This window comes from Lingula anatina, chromosome 7 (assembly GCF_051362555.1).
Source record: "Lingula anatina isolate TDL-2025a chromosome 7, LinAna3.0, whole genome shotgun sequence".
Taxonomy (NCBI): Eukaryota; Metazoa; Brachiopoda; class Lingulata; order Lingulida; family Lingulidae; genus Lingula; species Lingula anatina.
Genome location: NC_141773.1, coordinates 19,160,197 through 19,186,441, shown reverse-complemented (window position 1 = coordinate 19,186,441; position 26,245 = coordinate 19,160,197). Strand labels below are relative to the sequence as shown.

Genomic DNA, 26,245 nt, shown 5'->3' with positions numbered 1-26,245 from the left:
TTCTGCTCGGTTCTGTTTCTGTATCTATTGTTAAATTTTAAGAGTTGAACTGTGACCTCATTGAAGAGCTTCCGAATGTTTGTATGTATCCCTTACTTATACGAGTATCTTGGATACCTTATGCATTTTTGCTAAAAAAAAAAGAAGCTCTCGTGTCTAGACTGTTGCGTGTATGCTCAGTGTCCTAAAAAACAAGTTACTAGAACATGCGGGTCGTGTTCAGCACATATTAAAGTGGATGTTATGTGATACAACTTGCGCAATCGTGAACATATAAACCACAATAAAAAGAGATTGCAATTTCAATTGAATCTGGGTCATCTGATATTTTTCAGCTTGACTACTCGCTTTCATCAAATCACACACAAAAATGCTAACTAGGTCAAATGATGTGATGTCAGTAGGAATCATCTATGAAAACCCAGTCTCGGGAGAGAGGGATTTTTTTGGTGAGTGGGGTCAGAAATGACAACAGACGAGCGAATGGGTCTACGAATAAAAACTGACAATGCATCCACGTAAATATACTTGTTTACATTTTGAATTGGTGAATGTCTGCCTCTAGGAGAGCTTCCTAGCCGAGTGTGATGAATATACAACAGCAGGCCCGTAGCCAGGGGGGTTTCGGGGGGTTCGAAAGAACCACCCTTTTTGCTGGGAAAAGGTCCACTCTGGGTAAAATTTGATCTATGTACTTGAGGATTTTACGTTAAAAGGTCCACTTTTTCAGAAAACGAACCCTCCCCTCTGAGATTGCTGGCTACGGGCCTGAACAGCCTTTACCACGTATAACACGCGCGTTATGCAATCGTTTGCAGGCACTCGATCAGCACTGTTAACAGAATTCGATAAAAATCAGCAAAGTCAATTGTAAGACTGGGTTCCCATGCCTAGCTCGATCCAACAGGATCGATCAAGCTCCATGGGCTTCACGCTAAATTGTCATCAACTCAAGCGACTTAAATGTCTGTCATGCCTACCGAATCTGCCTGGGTAATCAACTTTCGTGCGGCCTCCGGTAGTTAATTGCCCCCTAACAGCTTATGTAGGCGTGACAGACATTAAAGCCGCTTAAGCTGAAAGCAATTTAGTGCGAATCCCCTTGGAGAAAGATCGATCCAAAGTTAGTACGATAGGCACTGGGAATGGTCCCTAAGTTGACCATTTACACAACGAAAGTTTCTGATTCGAAACTGATACCACAGAGAAACTGATTTCTAACTTAATTAACTTTCACATGACACCCATGAACCTTGCTTACCTATGTGGCCCAGTACGACCTTAATTTAGGGATCTTTAGCTACCGAACGACCTATTGGTATATGTTCAGGAATTCATTTATCCTAAAAACTGTCATTGACTGGAACCACTGTCGTGTGCTGACAATCTGTGGACTCGTTCAGGGCGGCATGTTGAGAATATAGGTTCGTTAACGATATCAGTTTGTGATTTCAGTAAGAACAGAAATTTCTTACACTGCAGTCATGGCAGACATTCAGTTGCCCCACAGTCACATACCCTACGGCAAGGAGGGCTCCGGCTTCTTTAGTGACTACAGCAGTGGATGTTTTAATGTTATAGACGCAGCCACTCCTATGGTCCTCGATGCCCTGGGTAAGATATATTGAAAAATCATATATACAACCACTCATATGATCCTCAAAGTTCATTTCTCTGGAAAGATGGACTGTCAGACTCTTTCTCATCTGTGGACCACGGCATCCGATCTTATTGCTACTAAATCTGTGGCTATATGACATAAAACATCTGTATGAAGGAAAATAAGTTATGGCATGTTTATGCCCCCTAAATGTTCGATTGTTTGTATCAATTTTCTATGTGTTAATTTCAACATATGATATAATCCATATATTTCCACTATTTACTTTTAGATAAAGTTCCAGTGAAAAGTTTGGACGCTCCATTTATAATTGCTGACTTTGGGACTGCAGACGGTGGGACCTCCATTTTTCTTATAACCAAAATGATAGGTAAATTGTCTTACTCGTATATTTGCTGTAATTCTGAATCTCGTACGGATGGATTACACACGGGTTATAATAATTATTATTATTATTATTATGAAAAAATGCAAGAAATATTAAATTATATCACTTTTCAAATACAGTTTTGACATAGAAACATGTATAAAGTTGCTTTGATTTATCATAATTGGATTTTAAGTCATATTTCAAAAAATTATAAATATTATCCGTTGGTCGTCATTGGACATTCAAGATTTTACATTCATATAATAGGTCCTCGATCTGGCCTACTTTCAGTTTAAAAATAGATAAAGATAAACCACAGTTCATTTTACTCTTTGGAATTGTGTAAGTGCTATTTCACAAATCTAAAATTACACAAATATTCCAGAAACACTGAATTATTTTACTTCTTAGTTACAGATATGAACTGAGTACATGAGGGAGCTATATGTTCTTTGGCTCCGTGGAACCCTAAAACGAAAACATACTGTGAAAGTCAAAATACAGATTCTAAAAATATTGGACATATTTATAATTATATGGTGCCACCTTTCTGTTGATTTCACTGTTTTTGTCTGGTAGAACGCGTTTATGTCAATGATGCTAATAAAATATTCAAAACTTGCATTTGATATCTACATACCAGGTACAACTACATACCAATTCTGATCAACATCAAATAAAATAATATGTGTGTGTGTGTGTGTGTGTGTGTGTGTGTTTAACATTATTCTTAAGAAGTTCTACTTATCATTGTTTCAGAACGTTTGCGTAAAAGGCACGGCAAGGAACTGCCCCTTCAAGTGGTGTATGAGGACCAGCCTTGCAATGACTTCAAGTCGCTGTTTTTTAGAATACATGGTAGGCAGTAAGAGTACATTCACAATGAAACTACATATATCATACTAGGTAGTTTGAACTAACTACGCGGGAACTATTGCCGAATGCAATCAGATTTGACTTACACGCCTCGTCCCGGCTCTGGGTAGAAAACAGTAAAGCTGGTGGTGTAACGAGTACGTTGGAAACCAGAAGTCTGTCAATCTGTTATCGACATGCAAGTATTAATGACGGCAGCATGTAGCTCCATGCTACCTTAGCAATAGAAATCGATGGCAGTTTAACGTATGGCCATAAAGTGATTTGTGTGTGAGATAAAGATGCACTTTAAATGCCAGAGGAAGGCTGATATTATGTTTTTTTTACGAGGTTTGCTGAGCCATGCACCCACATCCTACATGCAGGAGTTTAACAATGTGTATGTGTTGGCCAGTGGTACCAGTTTCTACTCCCAGTGTTTGCCTCCTGATAGCTTGCACTTTGGTATGTCCTTCACTGCCATGCACTGGCTGTCTACTAGGTACGTTAACTATTTTTAATATCTTAATAATTTAAATAAACAACGCTTCAAGGAACGACGTTATGTTTAATAATTCGGATTAACCTAATATACACTGCACTAGTACCACTGTGTCAAAAACTGCTGTAGTTCTTAAAATTATTGATTTATTGTTCATTATCATTAAAGTATTTGTCTTTTGTGTCTTAGTATTGAAATTGAGAAATGTTTGTCTCCCACCTTTTCAAACTATTCCAAACTACCTTCTATCTTCCAGTATGTATGTGTGTGTATGTGTGTGTATGTATGCCCAGTATGTATGTATGTACCTTGAGAGAAAATAACGGTGGAAAATTTGATAAAATGGTTTGTGAAACACGGCCTTTTGTTCGGCTTTGTCAGAGAACATACCAACAAGTGGTTAGAACTAGTGCCAGCAAAATATGTGGAATCATGCACAAAAATATTTTCAGACCGTGTAGAATCACCGGAGCTCTGGTACATCTTGATATCACAGATCCTACGGAGAAAGCTCTGTTCCAAGCCCAGGCGGCCAAAGACTGGGAGGCCATTCTTCTGGCGAGAGCTAATGAGTTGAGATCAGGTATATACAAACGGGTATCAGATATGTAGTAAAGTATAATATGCTTTTATTTCAGTAACATTTTATTAAAGATAAAGAGACTACGCTGTACAAAAATCACCAGAGCTCACAAAACAAACATTGATGACCAGAATTTTTAGAAGTACGTTAATCTCACTGGTTGCTCTCGATGTTTTGAATAGGTTTTATTTCTGCATTTCTCCTTTTTGTATCTGCATTTCTCCTTTTTGTACTTTTTGTGTGATCAGTAGTGTGGCACATATACTGCATTTCACAAACTCGTCTAGGTTTGCCTTATTTAATCGTTTATTTATACATTCAAATAGGCATGCAATATTTGTAAAGTGTGACTTCTGAAAGCGGTTCTTGTTTTCCCTGGTACACCTCATATATTCTTTTTTTTGTTGTTTTGTTTTTATTATATTATCTTGTGATTAGCTTAGTTTAACCGTCATAGACTCATTTAATTTCTTTGTATTTCTTGGTATTCAGGGGGCAGAGCTGTGATCATAGTTCCATGTTTAGACAAAGAAGGACAATATCCAGGTGCCACAAAAAATATCAAGCAGACCATGTTCCACAGTCTTACCAAATACTGGAAGGAGATGGTCACAGAGGGAGAGATCACACAGGTAAGGGAACATTACTTTAACAAGTACTGGAAGGAGATGGTCACTGAGGGAGAGATCGCACAGGTAGAGGAACATAACTTAAACAAGTACCGGAAATACATGAAAGAGAACAAAAGTTCAAAAAGTACTGGTTAGGGATGTTGAGATTCGTTCGAACCTGTGTTATCGCGATCCAAAAACACAGAGAAGTCGAACATCTAAAATGATTAATTATACATTTCTGTCATTGCCTAAGGATTTGGCTATTTAGAAAAAGTATAACTGTCTGTCCAATTACAATTGCGATCAATACTTTCAGGAAGAATTTGACAACACAAGCATCAACGTCTATATTCGAACACTAGAAGAATGCAGCGCACCCTTTTATGACGCGAACTCTGCTGTGTCCAAATGTGGGTTAAAAGTGCTGTCCATTGAATCAAAAGTGGTGCGTTGTCCATTCCATGAGGAATGGACAAGGAGTGGAAAGAAGGGTTTGTTTGTGCATGTTCTTTTCTATATATTATCATTCCACAGTTCCACTCGACCTAATCCATTTACTTAGTTTAAATACTGCTAGTTGTCACACTGTCATATAAAAATTGAATGTATTTTGCTGATCTTCGCCCATCAATATGGTACGCTGCCAAATGCTTCACGTGTCCTCATGCCTGTATCAAAATAATACGTTCACATACAGGGAGAGGATGTGTATTTTAATAAAATATTAATATCCTTAATGGCGTTTCAATTAACGGATGATGACGCATCTTGAAGCGATGTCAAGACTAAATCATTGTTATTGACGTAGGCGCGAGTTATTTATTTATCTTATTAACTATTATTACTATTATTTAGTGAACTGGAGTACAGTTGCCTCATTATAATACGATACCACTGATTTATCTGGGTCAAAGTGGATCATGGCCAAAAAAGCTACCTAATATCTTCTGTGAAAAAGATGTTTGTGAATTATAATTAATTTGCTTAAGGTAAGCAATGAGAGCAAATGGATTGATAAAATGACATTGTCAATTCTAGGTGGCCAAGAGGCAGCAGCCAATCATGCCAAGCGGTATATCCAATCCCTCCGCGCCTGGAGCAACTCATCCTTCCTCTCAGGCCTGGATAGCTCTCGCTCAGAGGAGGAAAAGGCCGCCATTGTGGATAAGTTCTTTTTGGAGTACGAAAAAGCAGTGGCGTCAGGGCCAGAGAATCATAGTGCAGATTATGTTCAAGCTTTCATCGACATTGTAAAAATGTAAAATCTTCAACTATTCTTTTGCTGAAATATGTTTTTCATTGCCTCCTGTATAAGGATGGTAAAAATGAACTTATGTTTGAAGAGACTAGACTTCTTTTTGACAAGAGCTATTCTTTATTGCATGGCCTGCTCAAGATATCGAAAAGACACGGCCACATGCTACAAAGTCAGCATTATCACATAAAGGCATGTATTCTTCGCTAAGTGCAAGTGTTTCTCTGTTGAGGACTTCAATGCACTGACCATCAACACCCCTTGACCACCATGGAGTTAATTTGACTCCTATATAAGGGTCAAATTACCCCACTACCCGAGTCTTTAGACTCTCTTATAAGAGTCAATCACCCCCTGGCTCTCATGGAGTCAATCTGACTCTAAAATAAATCTGACTCTAAGTCAGATTACCGGGAGCCAGTGTCTGGCTGACCCCTTTCACCGACTCTTTTCGCTCGCTGGACAGTAAGCCTTGTTTCAGTACTTGTGATGGCAGTGGGCAGACGGCGTGGATTGAACAGTTTGCATCATCCTTTGTCAATATAAACATTACTTTATTGGCCATAGTTGGTTTTATGCATGAACAAGTGTTTTTCTGTGTGTTTCTGCATGCAGAACTCGTGCACTTATTACTGGCCCGGGCTTTCAGTTGCCCACACCCTTTATGTGATATGTTGGTATACAGGTTAGCAGGTTTTGTTTCCAGGTTGTAGGTTTGACCCGCCAATGCATGTCACTGGGGAGGTATGCTCACTCATTGGTATATATATATATATATATATATATATATATATATATATATATATATATATATGTCATGCTGTTTATTACCATATTTACCATACGTGTCAACACCATATGCAGATGGCCTTGTCGTTAGAGTGTCCGCCTCCGGAGCGGGAGGATGTGGGTTCAAACCTATCCGGGGACATATCAATCTTCAATAAACGGCACCTGCTGTTTCCACTCTTGGCACTGTTGATGTTTTTTTTCATAAAGTTCCAAGGACTCAAAAAATTCCTTAATATGCATTTGCACTATAATTAAGTGTATCTGCTAAGGTAACTCCAAGATATTTATAAGACTTTTCATAGTCAAGTGGCACTCCACCGCAGTTAAATTGAAAGTTACTCATTTCAACCCCTGGTTTTCTGAAATGTACGATTTTTTTTCTCTTTTGGTTAACAAATAAACTCCATTTATAAGACCACTCACTTAGCTTATCAAGCATAACTTGCAAGTTTTCCTCGGTAGGAGCAATAAATGCCACATCATCTGGAGATAATAATATATCTACAAAGCTATTTCCTACTCTTACACTATAATATAAGGTACAAGAATATGCAGGTCTCGTTTAGCACATATTAAAGTGGTTGTAATGTGATACAACGTGCGCAATCGTGAACATAGGCACTACATTAGCAATTGTGATTTCAGTTGAATTAATTGGGTCATCTGATATTTTTATTTAGTTTATCTACCCGCTTCCATCAAATCACACACAAAAGTGCTAACTAGGTCAAAATGAAGTGATGTCAGTATGAATCATCCATGAAAACCCAGTCTCGGGAGAGAGAGATTTTGTTGTGAGTGGGGTCAGAAAGTATGGTAGACGAGCGAGTGGGGCAACGAATAAAAACTGATAATTTCCGCCGTTATTTTCTACAAGTTCTGTCCAATTATTCTCTTGCACAACAGTATTCACAATGTTTTGGGGAGTTACTTTTGTATTTCAAGGACGACATTCCCTGATTGTAGTTTCACGCTGTGTCAGGTTAGTCCCATTTTTCGCTGATTCTCGCATGCTTTCCTGTCTTGTTCGACGCCACGGAGTGCTGACAGCTTCCTTTCACCTTTCAAAACAGCCTAATGGAACTAGGTAGGTGGTAGCTAGGTGTTTAGCAAGTAATTAAATAACTTATCATTTTGGTAATTTTCGTAATAAGGTGGTGCTGCAATGAAGATAATGCTTTTGGTCATTATGATTGGGAGGGGTTATTTCGCCTTATAGCAAACCAATTCACTATATTTCTTTCTTGTTTACATTTTGCCTAAATTGTGAAAATCAAGTCTGCGCTCTTGGAGAGCTTTCTAGTTTAATGTGTGATACATATAGGGTAGAATGTATTACACGCGTGTTATGAAACGCTTTTGAAATGTACATTGATGTATATGCATACAGAACTGGGGGACGTCTAACTTCCTTTACACAAGAAAGCGATCTTTGTGTCTCCGTTGGAGGTTCAAAAACATGTGGAGGATAATGGTGGCTGAAAAGAGGCTAAAGCGTCGCTGTGATTACAGAATGTATGCCCAATGGTCAACTCGTTTAGGGCGGCATATTGAGAAGATACATGTAGGTTCATTTAGCTTAATGCTATCAGTGTTTGATTTCAGTAAGAAAAGAAAATAGAGGCACCGCAGACATGGCAGAAGTTCAGGTGCCCTGCAACCAAATACCCTACTGGGTACATGTACTTCGAAGAAGGCGGTAGCTTCTTCAGTGACAAAACTAGTGGATGCCTTGATGTTATAGACACATCCATCCCCCTCCCCGTTTTTACGAGGCAGGGGCGAGAAATGAGCTTCGTTAATAATTGGATATGCTTACATCTTTTATCCAATTTACTGTTTAGATAATAAAAAAGAGGAAAATAGATTTCTGTTGAATCTAGGTCTTGATCACCTGATTTTTTCAGATAGTTTACCCATATAAATCACACATATAATAAAAATGCCGCTATTTTGATTCAAAATAGCACAGATACCACATAGAAATACAACAAAGAAATATATTTCTAACTTAATGAACTAGCTTTCATATGATACCCATGAACCTTGGTCACCCGAGGGGCCCAGTAGGACCTAAATTAAGGGATCTCTAGCTACTTAACGACCTTTTGGTATATGTTCAGGGATTCATTTATCCTAAGAACTGTCATTGACTGGAACCACTGTCGTGTGCTGACAATTTCAGGGAGGCATATTAAGAACATAGGTTCGTAAACGATATCAGTTTGCGATTTCAGTAAGAACAGAAAATTCTTACACTGCAGTCATGGGAGACGCTCAGTTGCCCCATAGCCACATTCCCTACGGCAAGGAAGGCTCTGGCTTCTACAGTGACAATAATATAGGATGTTTTAATGTTATCGACGCAGCCACTCCTATGGTCCTCAATGCTCTGGGTAAGATATTTTATTATAATGATATATATATACAGCAACTTATATAATATGCAAAGTGCATTGCTCTGTAAAGATGGACTGTTAGACTCTGTGGTCGAATCTGTGGACCACATTTCCGATCTTATTGCTACCAAATCTGTGGCTTTATGGCATCAAACATATGTATGAATGAAAACATGTTATGTTATGCCCCCTAAATGTTCGATTATTTGTATCAGTTTTCTATGTATTCATTTCAACATATAACATAATCAATATATTTTCACTGTTTATTTTTAGATAAAGTTCCTGTGAAAGATTTGGACGCTCCATTTATTATTGCAGACTTTGGAACTGCAGATGGCGGGACATCCATGTTTCTTTTAAAGAAAATGATCGGTAAATTGTCTTACTCGTATCTATGCTGTAATTCTGAATCTCATACGAATGGATTATCATCAATATTATGAAAACAATGAAAAAATGCATGAAATTTTAAATTATATAACTTTTCAAATACAGTTTTGACATAAAAACTCATTTATTTAGTTGGTTTGATTTACCCTAGTTGGATTCTAAGTCATATTAAAAAATATACAAATATTATCCGATGGCCGCCTTTGGACATTCAGGATTTAACAGTCATATAGAACTATGTTGGTCCTCAATCTGACCTATTTTCAGCTTTGGAATAGATAAAGAGATACCACAGTTCATTTTACTTTTTGGAATCGTGTAAGTGCCACTTCACAAATCCAAAAATACACAAATATTCCAGAAACACTGAATCAGATATGAACTGAGTACATGTGGATGAGGAAGTGATTTAAATGCTCTTTGGCTTCGCGGAACCCTGCAACAAAAGCATAACGTGAAACACAATGTATGGATTCTGAAAATTCTGGCCATACTTCTACTGTGTCATCTTTCTGTTGATTTCCCGTTCCTTGTCTGGTAGAACGCGTTTATGTCAATAATGCTAATAAAATAGCCAAAGCTTGCATTTTTTTTTTTTTTTTTTTTTTTTTTTGCAACATTACATGTTATCTGAAAGATCTGGGAGTTACCCTCGATGAAAATGGCACTATGGGGAAGCGTGTATCTGAAGTGTGTAAATTACCATCTTATGCACTATGGCGCATTGGAAAAAGAAGGAAAGTGTTAATTAACAAAACCACTGAAAAATTAGTACATGCATTTATGTCATCAAGATTAGATTACTGCAATAGTCTCCTTTTTGGTATAAGTGACTACCAGATTAAAAAAAATACAAGTTATTCAAAACTCAGCTGCAAGACTGGTTTGCCAAATAAAGTGCAAATAAAGTACAAATAAAGTACACACCATGTCACTCCCATTCTGAAAGGATTACACTGGCTGCCTGTGAAGCAGAGGATTGATTTTAAAGTACTTTGCATTATTTTTAAGGCGATCCATACACAAGGACCTTAAAATTTATCTGATCTTATCTGTTTTAACTCACCACGGCGGTCCACACGTCTCAATACTGAGAATGACCTTATTTTAGAATATTCTGTTTTAGAGAAGGGGTGGCTCAAAAGTTATGGCGATCGGGCTTTTAAAATCTACGCCCCCAGGCTGTGGAATGCCTTATCAAATTTTATTAGAAAAGCATAAGACTTTGACAATTTTAAATCCCTTTTAAAGACCCACATTTTAGATCTGTCTATGTCTCTTAGATTTTTTATATATTTTAATAAGATTAGTTTTTTTAGTAGTGTTAATTTTAAATGGTTTCCAATGAGTATTTTAGATTTAAATATTGAAGTCATTTTAATGATTTGATTTTATTATTCATTATTGTAAGGCGCCTTGAGGTAGAATGTAAGGCGCCATATAAAAAGCTTATTATTATTATTATTATTATTATTATTATTATTATTATCTGCATACCAGGCACAACTGGACGAATTCTGATTAACGTCAAATAAAAAAATATGTTTAGAAGTTCTTCTTACAATTTTTTCAGCACTTTTGCGTAAAAAATATGGCAAAGACTTACCAGTGCAAGTGGTGTATGAGGACCAGCCAGTCAATGACTTCAAGTCACTGTTTTTAAGAACACATGGTAGGCAGTAAGACAGCATTCACAATAAAACTACATGTATCATACTAGGTAGTTTGAAGTAACTACGCGTTAATGCAATCAGATAAGCTCTATACACCTCTGGGTAGAAAACGAGTACGTTGGAACAAGAGGTCTGTCAATCTATTATCGACGTGCAATTATTAATGACGTCAGCATGTAGACCCATGATGCTTAGCAATAGAAATCGATGGCAACTTAACGTATGACCATAAAGAAATTTGTGTGTGCACTTAAAATGCCAGAGTAAGGCTGGTATTTTGTTTTTTTATAAGGTTTCCTGAGCCATGCACCCACTTCCTTCATGCAGGAGTTTGACAATGTGTATGTGTTGGCCAGTGGTACCAGTTTCTACTCCCAGTGTTTGCCTCCTGGTAGCCTGCACTTTGGAATGTCTTTCACTGCCATGCACTGGTTGTCTACTAGGTACAGTAACTATTTTTAATATCTCAAAAATTGAAATAAGTAATGCTTCCAGGGATTTGGAATAATTTCTTAGACTGGTTTCCCCACAGATTTAGATCGATCCATCTGGATCCACCTAACTCCCTGGGGGTTCACGCTTAATTTCTGTCAGCTTCCGGGAGCCGAGCGCACACAAAAGTTAATTACACCCTTACAGCTTTTAGTAGGCGGGACAGACATTTAAGCCGGTCAAACTGACAGCTATCTTACCTTTTGGAAGTTTTCTCTTTTGTGTGCGTTATTATTGAAATTTAAAAGTATTTTTTCAAACTATCTTTCTGTCTATCTATCTTTGTTATGTATGTATGTATGTATGTATGTTTCTTGAGAGAAAATAATGGGGGCGAATTTGATAAAATGATTTGTGAAACACTGTCTTTTGTTCGGCTGTGTCAAAGAAATGGTATTAACAAAGCGTGTAAAACCATGCACAAAATATTTACAGACCAAGCAGAATCACCGGAGCTCTGGTACATGTTGATATCACAGATCCTACGGAGAAAGCTCTGTTCCAAGCCCAGGCGGCCAAAGACTGGGAGACCATACTCCTGGCTAGAGCTAGAGAGTTGAGATCAGGTATATGTACATGGGTATCAGATATACAGTACAGTATTATATGCTTTTATTCTAATAACATTTAATTAAAGATAAAGAGACTACTCTGTACAAAAATCATCAGAGCTCACAAATCATTGATGACCACCAGAATTAAAAAAAACTCTCACGTCAATCTTACTAGTTGCTCTCGGGGTTTTGAATAGATTTTAATTTTGCATTTCAACTTCTTGTAATAAAATCTGTTAAATCGCGTAACACATATGCTGCTTTTTTCACAATATCGTCTTAGTTTCCTTTATTTGATCATTTATATATACATTCAAATAGGCATGCAATAACTTTCCCAGCGGGCAAATTATGTTGTTTTAACGTTGAAACAACGTTGAACCATAACGTTGATAATACGTTGGATAAACATTGGATTTGAAAGTTGACTCAACGTCAGATAACAACATTGTATCAATGTTTTCAACGTTGATCCAACGCGACTATGCCTGCTGGGTTTGTAAAGTGTGACTATCTGAAAACGATTTTTATTTTCCTTGGTAAGACCCATATATTCATTTTTTGTGTTTGTTATATGGATTTGTGATTTGCTTAGTTTTATCATCAACCTGTTGTATTGAATAATTCATAGACTCATTTTCTTCGTATTTCTTGACGTTAAGGGGGAAGGGCTGCGATCATAGTTCAATGTTTAGACAAAGAAGGACAATATCCAGGCGCCACAAAAAATATCACGGAGAGCGTGTTCCACAGCTTTACCAAGTACTGGAAGGAGATGGTTACAGAGGAAGAGATCACACAGGTAAGGGAACGTACAGGTAAATTTAACAACTACTGGAAGATGGCCAATGAGGGAGAGATCACACAGGTGGGGGAACATAACTTTAACAAGTACTGGAAGGAGATAGTCACTGAGGGAAATATCGCACGGGTAGGAGGAAATAACTTAAACAAGTACCGGAAATATATGGCATCTCAGGAAAGAGAACAAAAGTGCAAAAATTACTGGTAAGGGGTGTTGAGAGCCGTTAAGGCCTGTGTTATCGCAATCCAAAAACACAGAGAGACTGTATTGCAATAAGAAATCAATAAACCATTTTGAGAGAGGGAGAGAGAAAGAGTGACAGCTAAAGCGATTTTGAGAGAGCTATATCTGTGTAACGATGTGTGTGAGGTTTTCTAGGAGATTACAGCTGAACGTCTAAAATGATTTATTATACATGTCTGTCTTTGCCTAACGATTTGGTAATTTAGAAACAGTATAACAATCTGTCCAGTTACAATTTCGATCAATACTTTCAGGAAGAATTTGACAGCACAAGCTTCAACGTCTATTTTCGAACAATAGAAGAATGCAACGCACCGTTTTATGACTCGAACTCTGCTGTGTCCAAATGTGGGCTAAGAGTGTTGTCCATCGAATCAAAAGTGGTGCGTTGTCCATTCCATGAGGAATGGACAAGGAGCGGAAAGAAGGGTTTGTTTGTGCATGTTCTTTTCTACATATTATCATTCCACAGTTGCACTCGATCCAATCCATTTACTTAGTTTAAACACTGCTAGTTGTTACACTGCCATAAGAGAATTGAATGTATTTTGCCGATCTTTGGCCTTAAATGTGGTAAGCTGCCAAATGTTTGTCCTCGTACCTCTATCAAATTGATACGTTAACATTTACAGGGAGATAATGTGTAGTAATTCTTAAAGGCGTTCCAATTAACGGATAATGACGCATCTTGAAAAACTTAAAACTTAAAACTTTATCGTTGTTATTGACGAAAGCGCGAGTTATTTACTTATCTTATTAACCATTATTCAGTAAACTGGAGTCATAATAATACTATATCACTGATTTATCTGGGTCAAAGAGGGCCATGACCAAAATAGCTACCCTATATCTTTTGTGAAAAAGATGTTTGTAAATTATTAATTTGCTCAACGTAATCAATGGGAGTCTGCAAAGCAAAAAGCAAATGGACTGATGAAATGACGTTGTCAGTTCCAGGTGGCCAAGAGGCAGCAGCCAATCATGCCAAGCGGTATATCCAATCCCTCCGCGTCTGGAGCAACTCATCCTTCCTCTCAGGCCTGGATAGCTCTCGCTCAGAGGAGGAAAAGGCCGCAATTGTGGATAAGTTCTTTTTGAAGTACGAGAAAGCAGTGGCATCAGCCCCAGAGAATCATAGTGGAGATTTTGTGCAATATTTTATTGACATTGTGAAAATGTAAAATCTTCAACTGTGCTTTCCCCGAAAGAAGTTTTCATTACCTCTTTTATAATAATGGTAAAAGTAGCTCATATCTGAAGAGACAAGACGTCTTTTTTACATAACGTAGCCTGTTCAGGATATTGAAAAGACACGGCCACATGCTACAACGTCAGCATTATCACATAAAAGCGTGTATTATTCGCTAAGTGCAAGTTTTTCTCTTTCGAGGACTTCAATACACTGATCATCAATGAAAGCGTTCCAGGAAATATATTTTGGTTTGATTAAAGATAATTTTGGTATCCTTTTAAAACAACATTACAGGCTTGCTGTAGGATGGAACATGGGCTCCGAGTGCTCTTTGATCCCTGTTTATAAAGGGAAAACGCAGTACTGCACTGGTTCTGTTAGTTATTAACAGCAACTTAACGAAACGAGTGAAGCGGGGAATCTCGAAATATCGGGGAAAGAGCTAACCTCTGAGCTTGATGCAATCCTTTGTGTCGTTTTCATTACTTGTGAGCACATTAGAATGCAACGTTATCTCTGTGACAACTGAAACTGATATTTTTGCAAATATCTTGGTATAAGGTTACATTTATTAAGTAACGTCAATCATGTAGAAACTACTAGCCAGAATATATAAACTGGCTTAAAATATGCTAGTGGGCTTTGGTTTAATTGACACTTTTCGTAATGTTTTGCAATCTTGCTGTCTGTTTTGTTTTGTACTATGGTAAAGGTCTCATTTTGTAACTTTTTCCTTGGTGCGTGAATATTAAATTGAGAACTTCTGTTAAGTACCAGTCTATTCAAAAGAAGCAGGCATATTTTGTAAAGCAGGTTAACACCATGATGAAGTTGGACACTGAAAACATTGAAAAACTGCAAAACTTTTATGGATGTGCCTGTTTATGTTAAAATCATATGGCGCAAAGGAAATGTATTTATACATGCAGACACTTACATACCTCAAAGTTGCTGAGTGGTTTCGGTTGGTGATAAAGCAGCCTCCTTTCAAAATCAGTACGACAATTTAAATTTATAAAAGTTTACCTTTTGGGAACTGTTTTGCAATCCTGTTGTCCAATATCGGGCAGAGGCAGACCCCAAGAAGGCATGTACATGTTATTTAAATTTTCAACTCTGAGTCCAATAAATCAAAATAAATTTGGTCATCTATCAGAATACAATATTCTAGTTCTTTCTCTTTTCTTGTCCTCATCCCAGCTCTGGTCTCAGAAATTTTGTCAACATTTATGTTTTGTAATTTTTTTCTTTGTTCCTCGTGTACAACTACTGTACATTTAAATTTTATGAACGGCTAAGCCCATACAAAGAGGGTCGAAAAGGCTATGGCCTTTAATAATGCTTGGGATTACTATTTACCTTAAGAAGAGCATGTATTACATCACTTTGTCCTTGAAAAGTACTTAAATTTTTATCAAAAAGCAATTTCACAAAATATTATTCCAAGTCTTGCATTTTTTAACCTGAATAAAGACCACAATTCACATAAGAGGATAATATCCTTTTTTGCCTATTTTTATTTTGTACTCTCCATGTTCCAATACAATTGTTTCAAAAAGAGTCATTAAGAGATTATTTCGGATGGTAGCCATTTATGGAAGTCAACGTGGTCCGATTGCAAGCACAGATTTCGGAATAACTGCTATAACCGCCGTTTTTGTGGTAAAATGGATTTTTTTTCTGTTTGTTGTTTGCATTGAATTTGTTGTGGACTTTTGAATCTCATATGATGAGTATGATACCTTTAAGAATAATTGACAAAGAACGAAAAGTTAGAAGTACTGAAATAAGAAAACTACCGTAGCAAGCCAAGTCAGCCTACCTGGAATTATGTATTCATAGTCAAGCTTTATGAATAACCAGGTAGCGAATGGCAACTGGCCATTAACGACTTAAGGCGGACGCTGTATGGGTAGACGTTTATTGCAATTAAAAAACATAAAACACTGCACAAAAAATCTTAATATATATTATGAACCATTTTACATACCATGTAAACAAACCGCTATATCAGCCTTGGGGCATTCCTTTTATACACAAAACAGTGAATACAATAAAATACAACTAAAAGAATAAAGATAATATTTGTAGTTGCTACCAGCAGAAAAGAATAATCTTACTTAACAAACATTAACATGACAGCCATGGGACACATTGAATGCTGATCGAAAATAAAATTACACGTACCACCATGCATTTTTGAAGTTAACTTGACGCGCTACATTACCTGACAGCACGGTAGATTATGTCAGTTTCAAAGAAAGCACTGGCGGTACGGTAATGCTATATTATCTCGCACCACTCTCGTCACTTTGATACAAAACTCATGGAATGTTTGGTGATTCGTTTTCAAATTCTTTGCGTAGAATCGATCACCGGTTCATTATCTAGAGATAGGATAATTAATGCACTATTCACGGGGATATACCTGGGATCTGGACCTATTCATATCGTTGAGAACAAAGTTTCGTCAATGATTTTTCACTTACTTTTTCATTAAGAAAATACAAACATCGCAGGCATGAAAAAAATCCAAGTGCCCCACAGCCATTTCCCTTTCGGCAAGACAGGCTCTGGTTTCCACAGTGACAACAATATTGGATGTTTTGACATCATATATACAGCCTCTCCTATGGTCCTCAATGCTCTGGGTAAGGTAAATCATAATATATATATATATATACATGTATATATATATATATACCTAGCCTAGCTGTATATATATATATAAACAAAATTAAGTTATTGTATGATCATGCCCTCTAAATATGCTTTTGTTTTAGCGCTGTTCATCGTATGCTATCACTGCCATTGTATTTTTGCCATTTGTTTTTAGAAAAGGTTCCAGTGAAAGATTCAAAATCTCCATTCACTATTGCCGACTTCGGAACTGCAGACGGCGGGACCTCTATGTTTCTTGTAAAGAAGATGATCGGTAAATGTCTTACTCAAATTTGTTCTGTAATTTTGAATCTCGTATGGATGAATTTCACCTGCATGCCTCCATTACATAAATCCAAATACTGTGCTTTCTCCTGATACGCGATTAATTGTGTCGGGGGAAATTACAACAATTTTATTCATTTTTCAATTTACCTAATAGCGGTCTGGGGCAACTTGAAATACCCGAGGTGGTTATATAATAAGTCCTCCAAACGCCGACAATAATATTATTTTTTGTTTTCTACAAACTTGTCTTTCTTTACCTGGTGCCTTTGACAACATAAATGGTCATAGAAATAACATTTATCATTAGAGTGACTCGAGATATTGAATTATTATAGGGGAGACCGGGGCAAGTTGGCCCAGTTAGACACTTTTGGCCTTGTAGAGCCAACTAGGAATGAGTTAGAGTAACAAAACCGGTTTCAAAGTAAGCCCCATGAACTAGGCTACGTATGCAACGTCATTATTTTTCAAATATAATGCCAGATGGCTCACAATTTGACAAAAAACGCAGTTGACGTCAAGTTGGCCCCCCTATACGAAAATGAAGTATATATCCCATGTAAACGCCTTGAAATACGTTTTTATACATTTTTAACTTATTAAATTGGTTTTTGAGAGTGTTTGATGAATAAATAGTTCAAATGAGGCAGTTTTATTGAGGTTTCCGTACGTGACGTTGTGGGGGGGGGGGGGGGGGGGGGGGAGGGGGGGTATGTGTTGCAAGAACCAAAATATTTATCAATAAAATTTGTTTTGTTTTTGTTTTAATTAAGAATAAATTAATAATGGTATAAAGCAGGGCCCAGTTTTATAAAGGACGTTTAGCACTAACCAGTGTTTAACTCTAACCAGACCTAAATAGTCTGTTAGTAAACTGACCTTTAAATAATTATTTAATCCAGTAAAACACTGGCCAGTTAACTAATTGGCTGTTTTCTGTTAAAAGACTGTATATAAAACACAATTTAACCATCTTTTAGTTAATGGGTGTTAGGGGAATTTATCCACTGGTTAGGCTTATCCACTGGTTAGTGCTAAACGTCCTTTATAAAACTGGGCCCAGGGTTTTAATGAATGAAAACGAATAATAAATTTTCGTTTTAAAAGGAAGTAACAAATTCAGTTTTAAACCATTGAGTTTGTTTCAACAATGATCTCTAGCTAGGGAGGGGTGGAAAATTCCCTTGGAGCCACATATAACACTATAAATACAAAGGGAATCCCCTTACAGTGAATTAAGGCAAAATGAATGTTTTTCTAAGGAAAGTCCAATGGATTTACTTTTTAATACATAGGCTACAATCAACAGAACATTTCTAATATAAATTTTTGTAAAGACACCAGAGAGCAAATTAAATAAAATCAATCAGACGGTAAACACCGGCAAGCTTTGTCAATTTCACCAACTTGTTTATTTCAAACAGCGTTGCGCGCAAAGGTTTGTGGGTAATATGAGGGTCCAACTTGCCCCGAGTCAATGGGGCCAACTAGCCCCGGGTGCACATTATTTATTTTAAAGGATGGCAGCCATTTTTGGTGCTAGAATGAACAACGATGATACATCTCTGTAAAACTTGAAACAATGAGCTTCAGTTTGATGCCCTAAACATATATTATATTCGATCAAAAACCTATGAAAATAGATTTTTAAATCTCTTTTAAACAAAAGTACTTTTAGGTGCAAAAATTGTTTATTTCGACTCACCGCTTAGGTAAAACTTTTTGACGTCCGACACTTCCTTAGCATTGTAGGCTACGGTCACTTTACAAAAGTATGTGGCCAATTTTTTTACCTCGTGGTTACTTTTTTATAAATCGACGGGGGGCCAACTTACCCCGGGGTCCAACTAGCCCCGGTCTCCCCTACCTCTCATTTACAATTTAGTGATGAATATTAAAAATTGTGTTTGTTTCTTTAGAACTCACCATTAAGCTGTGCACCACTTTTGAGGCTGTTACAGATTTTATTAGATGGTCGCAAGGACCGATTATAGATGCGAAATCAAAATGCCTGAGATATTAATTTATATCACTTTTCTATTTGAGTATGGACCTAAATACATATCCTTGATCTAGATGAACTAGTCGAAGTTTTAAGAAATGTCTTCGCACTGTTTTGAATTTTTAAAGATCTATTTCACTAACTACACGAATCAAAAGCCATATTCTAAAAATACCCATACTAATACGGTGTCATTCGTCTGTTGATTTTGCGGTCCTTGTTTTGTATGTGACTAATCATAGTGTGTCGGTCAGCGTAAATTTTAAAAACGTTTTCAATCTGAATTACGTTATGATGACTTTTAAACTTAAATTTACCTGTTACACAAGTACGTAACACTTAATGTTTTCATGTTGTCCCATGTCTATCTGCACACCAGGTGTAACTAAGCCCATTCTCTACCAATCGCTCATGAATCAACGTCAGAAGCAATAAATCAAAAGTTTTAGATTCTTTAGAATTTAATCAAAACTAACATGTTTCAGAATTGTTGCGTGAAAAACATGGCAAAGACTTACCAGTGCAAGTGGTGTATGAGGACCAGCCGGTGAATGACTTCAAGTCGCTGTTTTTTAGAATACAAGGTAGGTACTAAGAATTGTTGTATTAAGACCTCATGTGTGGGTTAATGGCACCATACCATATTATTTAACACAACATCTATAGTAAAATTTACCCAGAAAGGACAATGAATCGAGGGATGAACGAGTGGAAGGATTGGTGGAAGACTGACTTGATTGATGGATGATTGATGAATTGATGTTGAGATGGATTGAAGGATGTAAGGGTCCCAGATAACATTGCGCTCATGTCACGACGCTGTAGCAGTTTCTTTGGTGTGGTGAGCCCCACATCCACAATACGTGGTGGGCTTTGAACTTCTGAATATCGATCAACTTATAAAGTCCCACAAGATACCGGTACGTCAACATTGGTGCGAAAGGGTCCCGCTAGTGATCTCGAGGGTGGCCCGACATTGCACCAGATTTTTTTTTGCTCTCCCCCCGCTTAAGTTTATAATGAAAGTCATATGGCATATTTCTCAAGCACATGGAATTTTAGGCAAAACTGGCGAAAATTTAAAAATCACATTTTGCAACTTGACGTAGAACCTAATAATAATAATACGTGTTTAGATTGTTAAAGTATTACCTCATGTGACTATTAAGCCAAACCAATATCATTAGATTAGATTTCAGTTAATTTGGACATATGAGAGGGGAGATTGATATTATCGGAGTTGGGTCGTACACGGATGGTGTTTATGGGTATGGGGCCTAAGAGTGCTAACATACTTTATTTTCACCAAACCCAGGTTTGCTGAGCCATGCACCCACGTCCTACATGCAGGAGTTTGACAATGTGTATGTGTTGGCCAGTGGTACCAGTTTCTACTCCCAGTGTTTGCCTCCTGGTAGCCTGCACTTTGGAATGTCCTTCACTGCCATGGAATGGTTGTCGACGGGGTATGATCGTTGTTTAATTCTATAAATGAAACCACATGTCATAACATATAATAATTTCTAAATAATATACCTGTGTGCCATTATCTGCCGTAGATTTTAAAGTAGCATACACGTATGAAGCAAGGGTAGATTCCCACAGTGTAACGCATATAAATCACTACCACCAGTATCTTACAATACTCAAAAAAGCCCTTATGGAAATCCCCTGTAGGAGACCCATTGGGTTCTGTACAATTCCTTCAGTCATGTAGGGGAATCACCCCATTCCGTGGAAGTCAGTCCAAGATGTTAGTAATATGTGTGTGTGTGTGTGTGTGTGTGAGGCATTTCTGCTGCGGGCGCAGTAGTCTTATAAAATGAGTTTTATATAGGATAGACAGAAAGCAGAAAATATCTGTTCAAATATCACTTTTCTGAAAATATGAAACGATACCCTTGCTATGTCTTTAATTAATACTATTTAAAACTATACGGTTGCATTTGGCCCGGTTAAGTAACAAAGATTTGACATGTAAACGCTTTAAGGTTATTGTAACCCTTTATTATCATCCAAATACCGAAAATGAGTTTTTCCTGCATCTAACTATTCAATAATGCATCTTTTTGCTGATTTAAAACAATGAAAAAAACCTCGAAAATATAAAATATCAGCGTTTATATTTTTTCATTGCAATGTATAAGCAAGGGCGACCCAAAGTTTTAACACCTTCCTTTTTTGAGGTGAGATAGCAATTGGTATGAGGCGTAACTTCATCCTTGAACAAGATTTTATCACGAAAATTGGCAGAGTTGACAAAGAAAGTATAAGCTACAAGCTCGTGCCGTCATTTTGGTTTAGATTTTGATTGAACAAAGGCATTCTTTTGCTTTATCAACGATTAAATCTTAACTAAGACTTGTCATTAAATTGGCGTTAAAACGGTGATCGTGGGTGCTCAGGTAAAAGAGAAATTTGAGAAATCGATTTTCAGTTTTAACTCCAAAATGGAAATTATGACATGTGTAAATGTTAATTAATTTAGTCACTGGACACTGACGATTTATTTATTACCCCAAAGACTGGCAGTAAATAGGGAGTTTTGGGCGAAAGGTGACAACATCCTTAACATTATGGTTTTATTGATTCACTGCATATTATATTAGTCGTTTAATGAAACTATTTTTGAACATGCTGTTTCAGCTGATCAATCAAAAAGTGTCCAAGAACTAACAGACTGTGTAGAATCATGCACAAAATATTTACAGACCCTGTAGAATCACCGGAGCTCTGGTACATGTTGATATCACAGATCCTACGGAGAAAGCTCTGTTCCAAGCCCAGGCGGCCAAAGACTGGGAGACCATACTCCTGGCTAGAGCTAAGGAGTTGAGATCAGGTATCAGTTATATGCATAAGATATGTAATATGGTAACTGGTACATTTTATTCCAAAGTTAACATGTATTCATTGTGACCGTAGAATTTTTCTTGTTGTATTCCACATCTTCCGCTTCTTTCGTTTTTCAAAACCTTTTTGTTTATCATTATCTTGTATTTTCTTAGTTAGTTTATTAATCTTCCTTACTGATTAATTCAAAACACTTATATTTTTGTGTATTACTTGGCATCAGGTGGCAGGATTGTTATCATAAGTGATTGTTTAGAGAAGGAAGGACAATATCCAGGGACCACCAAAAATATCAAGGAGAGCGTGGTCCACACCTTTACCAACTACTGGAAGGAGATGGTCACTGAGGGAGAGATCACACAGGTAGGGAAACATAACTGTAACAAGTAGTAGAAGGTGGTGGTCACTTAGAGAGAGATCACACAGGTACGGGAACATAACTTTAACGGGCACTGGAAACAGATGGTAATAGAGGGAGAGATCAATTTCAGATGAATAGCCAATAAGAAGGACAAGAATGGCTATGGATTGACACTGTGGGTGAGATGCACGAGGAGAGTGATTTGGATATGTTATCCTTAATTTGTGTAGGAGCAGACCATTGAATGATTTTTGTGAAGATAACGGGAAGAACTCAATTGGCAAATTCCCGATTTTTTTTTTTTTTTACTATTTTGGCAATGGGATGTTGTGTTCACTATTGATCTGAAATGGTGTGTGCCAAATGTATTTTCAAAATGGACAATGAAGTTTAATTGCACGAGCGATATTTAGTAATGAAAAAGTTTGGATCGAAGTAAATATGATATAAGGTGTCCAATTTTTACTTTAGTGACCCCAACCACATGGGAAGTAAAGAGTTTTGACGTTTTTGTCATTTAAAAAAAGTAATCTTTCCAATTACAAATGTCACTCTTTTCCACAGGAAGAATTTGACAACACAAACTTCAACCTGTACTTCAGAACCATGGAGGAATACAGGGCTCCTTTTTGTGACCCGAACTCTGCTGTGTCCAAAAGTGGGCTAAAGTTGCTGGCCATTGAAACAAAAGCGGTGCGTTGTCCATTTCACGAGAAATGGACCAAGATCGGAAAGAATGGTAAGTTTGTGCATTTTCTTTCCTAAATGTTTCTATCCACTCTACCCATTCTATCTACGTTGTTTTATTACGTGACGATATTCATTTTGACCATGAATATCGTCACAGAGTTTCCAGAGTCGAAAGTATATATTATTGATATCAAAAATATATTATTGATATCAAAAATCTCTTTGCGATAGAGACAGGGGCTATCGTTTTAATTAGTACCACCAGCGTGTACGCTGGCGGTACTTATGGTTTTAGTCCGGACCCGCCTCGTACGGCTCCGCCGGCACGGCGCTCTGGCGCAAGTCACCGTTAAAGCTTCTCCTCCTAGACCACAAGGACCTGTGTCCCCATCTCTTGGATTTAGGTCATATATAATCTCGTTTGTGAAGCATTCTTTGTTAAGGTAATTAACCATAGATTTGTATGCTCTAGGCGACCAAGAAGCAGCAGCCAACCATGCCAAGCGGTATATCCAATCCCTCCGCTCCTGGAGCAACTCCTCCTTCCTCTCAGGTCTGGATAGCTCTCGCTCAGAGGAGGAAAAATCCGCCATTGTGGATAAGCTCTTTCTAAAGTACGAGAGTGCAGTGGCATCCGCCCCAGAGGATCATGGGATGGATTTTATTAGCGCTTGTATGGATATAGGAAAAATGTAAAGCGGTGGTTGTGCTAAGGAGAATTTAAAGTATATATATATAAAGCCGAGGAATACGAATTTTTACCTTAATATGAATGTTACAGGGTTAGGAAAATCGCATGGTTTTGTTTCGTATCGCTTGCCGTACATTTTTTGGGAAGGGGCGAAGAAGGTAGTACTACAGAAGCTAAAGAAGGGTTTGTTTGCCAGTCATTGGACTCGCTGTTTATTATTTCTATATGGTGTGACTTGAGTCAATTACTTACTATATCTAAGCATTGGAGTCGTTATAGTTTTCATGTTGCTCTGATGCTCCATTGGACGCATCGCATATTATGTTACTTTATTATTTATAATTTCTGGAGGAAATGATTGGCAATTCGAGATCATGGAGTAATTTCTGAATAAAAAGTACCGATTTTAATTGGTTTAAAAACGGTTTACTATTTAACAACGTGTATTCTCTTCGTGCTTAATTATAATCACACATTAAAGTTGAAATAATGTGATACAATTTAACCGTGAATATATTAACCATATTTAGAAGTGGTTGCAATATCAGCTGTATCTTGGTAACGTTTTTAAGCCTGTAACTTTTATAGGTACTGAAAGGAGATGGTCTCAGAGGAAGAGATCACACAGGTAGGAGAACAACTTTAACAAAAAGTAGCGGTGAGGGGTGTTGAGAGCCGTTAAAGCCTGTGTTATTGCGACCCCAAAACACGAGGAATGGACAAGGAGCGGAAAGAAGGGTTTGTTTGTGCATGTTCTTTTCTACATATTATCATTCCACAGTCCCACTCGACCTAATCCGTTTAATTAGTTTAAATACTGCTAGTTGTTATCTGTCATATAAAAATTGAATGTATTTTGCTGATCTTCGCCCATCAAATTGGTACGCTGCCAAATGCTTCACGTGTCCTCATTTCTGTATCAAAATGATAACTTAACATACAGGGAGAGGATGTGTATTTTAATAAAATATTAAAATCCTTAATGGCGTTTCAATTAACGGATAAAGACACATCTTGAAGCGACGTCAAAACTAAAGCATTGTTATTGACGAAAGCGCGAGTTATTTATTTATCTTATTAACTATTATTACTATTATTTAGTAAACTGGAGTCAAGTTGCCTCATTATAATACTATACCAATGATTTATCTGGGTCAAAGTGGATCATGGCCAAAATGGCTACCTAATATCTTTTGTGAAAAAGATGTTTGTGAATTATTATTAATTTGCTCAAGGTAATCAATGAGAGTCTGCGAAGCAAATAGACTGTAAAATGACGTTGTCAATTCTAGGTGACCAAGAGGCAGCAGCCAATCATGCCAAGCGGTATATCCAATCCCTCCGCGTCTGGAGCAACTTCTCTTTCCTCTCAGGTCTGGGTAACTCTCGCTCAGAGGAGGAAAAGGCCGCCACTGTGGATAGGTTCCTTTTTGATATACGAGAAAGCTGTGGCATCAGGTCCAGGGAATCATAGTGCAGATTATGTTCAAGCTTTTATCGACATTGTAAAAATGTAAAATCTTCAACTATTCTTTCGCTGAAATAAGTTTCAAATGCCTCCTGTATAAGGATGGTAAACTTATGTCTGAAGAGACTATACTTCTTCAAGTTTTGGTTGCTAGTCATAATAACATATCAGAAAACATGCTATGTGTAGCTTATAAAATATTGAGTCACTTGGAACCTCTGATAGAAAAAACTTGCTGTAAATTTTCACGTGAGGAATGCTATGTACAATGCTATATAGAAAATTATTTCACCAAAGACCAAAACAACTGATGAATATTTAATAAAAATTTCAAAATGAAACATTTCATAAATTTTGATGTTTTCTGATGAAAATGCATCTGTGTAGTTAATTGATAATATTCAGAAGTTTAAGCGTTTCATTTGCTACACAAAATGAGAAAGCAGAAACAAAGTTGGTCACACCGTGACCTTCCTCAGTGTACATGTATGTTATTGTGAGACTGAACACTTCTCACCAATGTATCAGTAATTGCATCAGTCAATAATAACACGTGCGTTTCGCTTGTTGAATTGTTTTTGACATTTTTGACATTTGTGTACAGCACTTCAAATATATATAATTCTATTCGGTTGAACGGAGTGAATTAGAATGGAATTATTTTCTCCTAGGGGGCGACACTGTATATTGTGCTAGTTGTGCTATTTGTGAGAATTGTGGGTAAGTTATGATATTTGATCATTCGACCAGTTAGCGCAGACCAGTCGACACGTAAATTTTTAATTTTGTTTTTCACCTTTGTTTTTGGTTATTGTCGTTTTAATTTGTTAAGCATGTGTGAATATTTTTATATTGTAATTACATTAGTTTTTGCTGTGTAAGTGTGTG

The 26,245-nt window shown here is 37.1% G+C and overlaps 1 protein-coding gene across 6 annotated transcripts; it reads left to right on the top strand.

Moving 5' to 3' along the window:
- Positions 1 to 172: 172 nt before the first annotated feature.
- Positions 173 to 24,307, top strand: LOC106167025 (uncharacterized). 6 transcript variants are annotated; one of them, XM_087018373.1, is made up of 9 exons: positions 173 to 449; positions 1,456 to 1,614; positions 1,893 to 1,991; positions 2,751 to 2,849; positions 20,610 to 20,760; positions 22,006 to 22,136; positions 22,371 to 22,510; positions 23,073 to 23,247; positions 23,671 to 24,307. In XM_087018373.1, exons 1-9 carry the CDS (start codon positions 371 to 373, stop codon positions 23,892 to 23,894), a joined length of 1,257 nt encoding a protein of 418 aa, XP_086874499.1. In that variant the 5' UTR covers positions 173 to 370; the 3' UTR covers positions 23,895 to 24,307. The 6 variants fall into 6 exon arrangements, with proteins under 6 accessions (XP_086874499.1, XP_086874498.1, XP_086874501.1 ...); XM_087018372.1 differs by lacking the exons at positions 20,610 to 20,760; positions 22,006 to 22,136; positions 22,371 to 22,510; positions 23,073 to 23,247; positions 23,671 to 24,307 and adding exons at positions 3,198 to 3,348; positions 3,801 to 3,931; positions 4,424 to 4,563; positions 4,862 to 5,036; positions 5,584 to 7,673; XM_087018375.1 differs by lacking the exons at positions 20,610 to 20,760; positions 22,006 to 22,136; positions 22,371 to 22,510; positions 23,073 to 23,247; positions 23,671 to 24,307 and adding exons at positions 3,198 to 3,348; positions 3,801 to 3,931; positions 4,424 to 4,563; positions 4,862 to 5,036; positions 14,103 to 15,622 and having other exon boundaries at positions 430 to 518.
- The last annotated feature ends 1,938 nt before the right edge of the window (positions 24,308 to 26,245 follow it).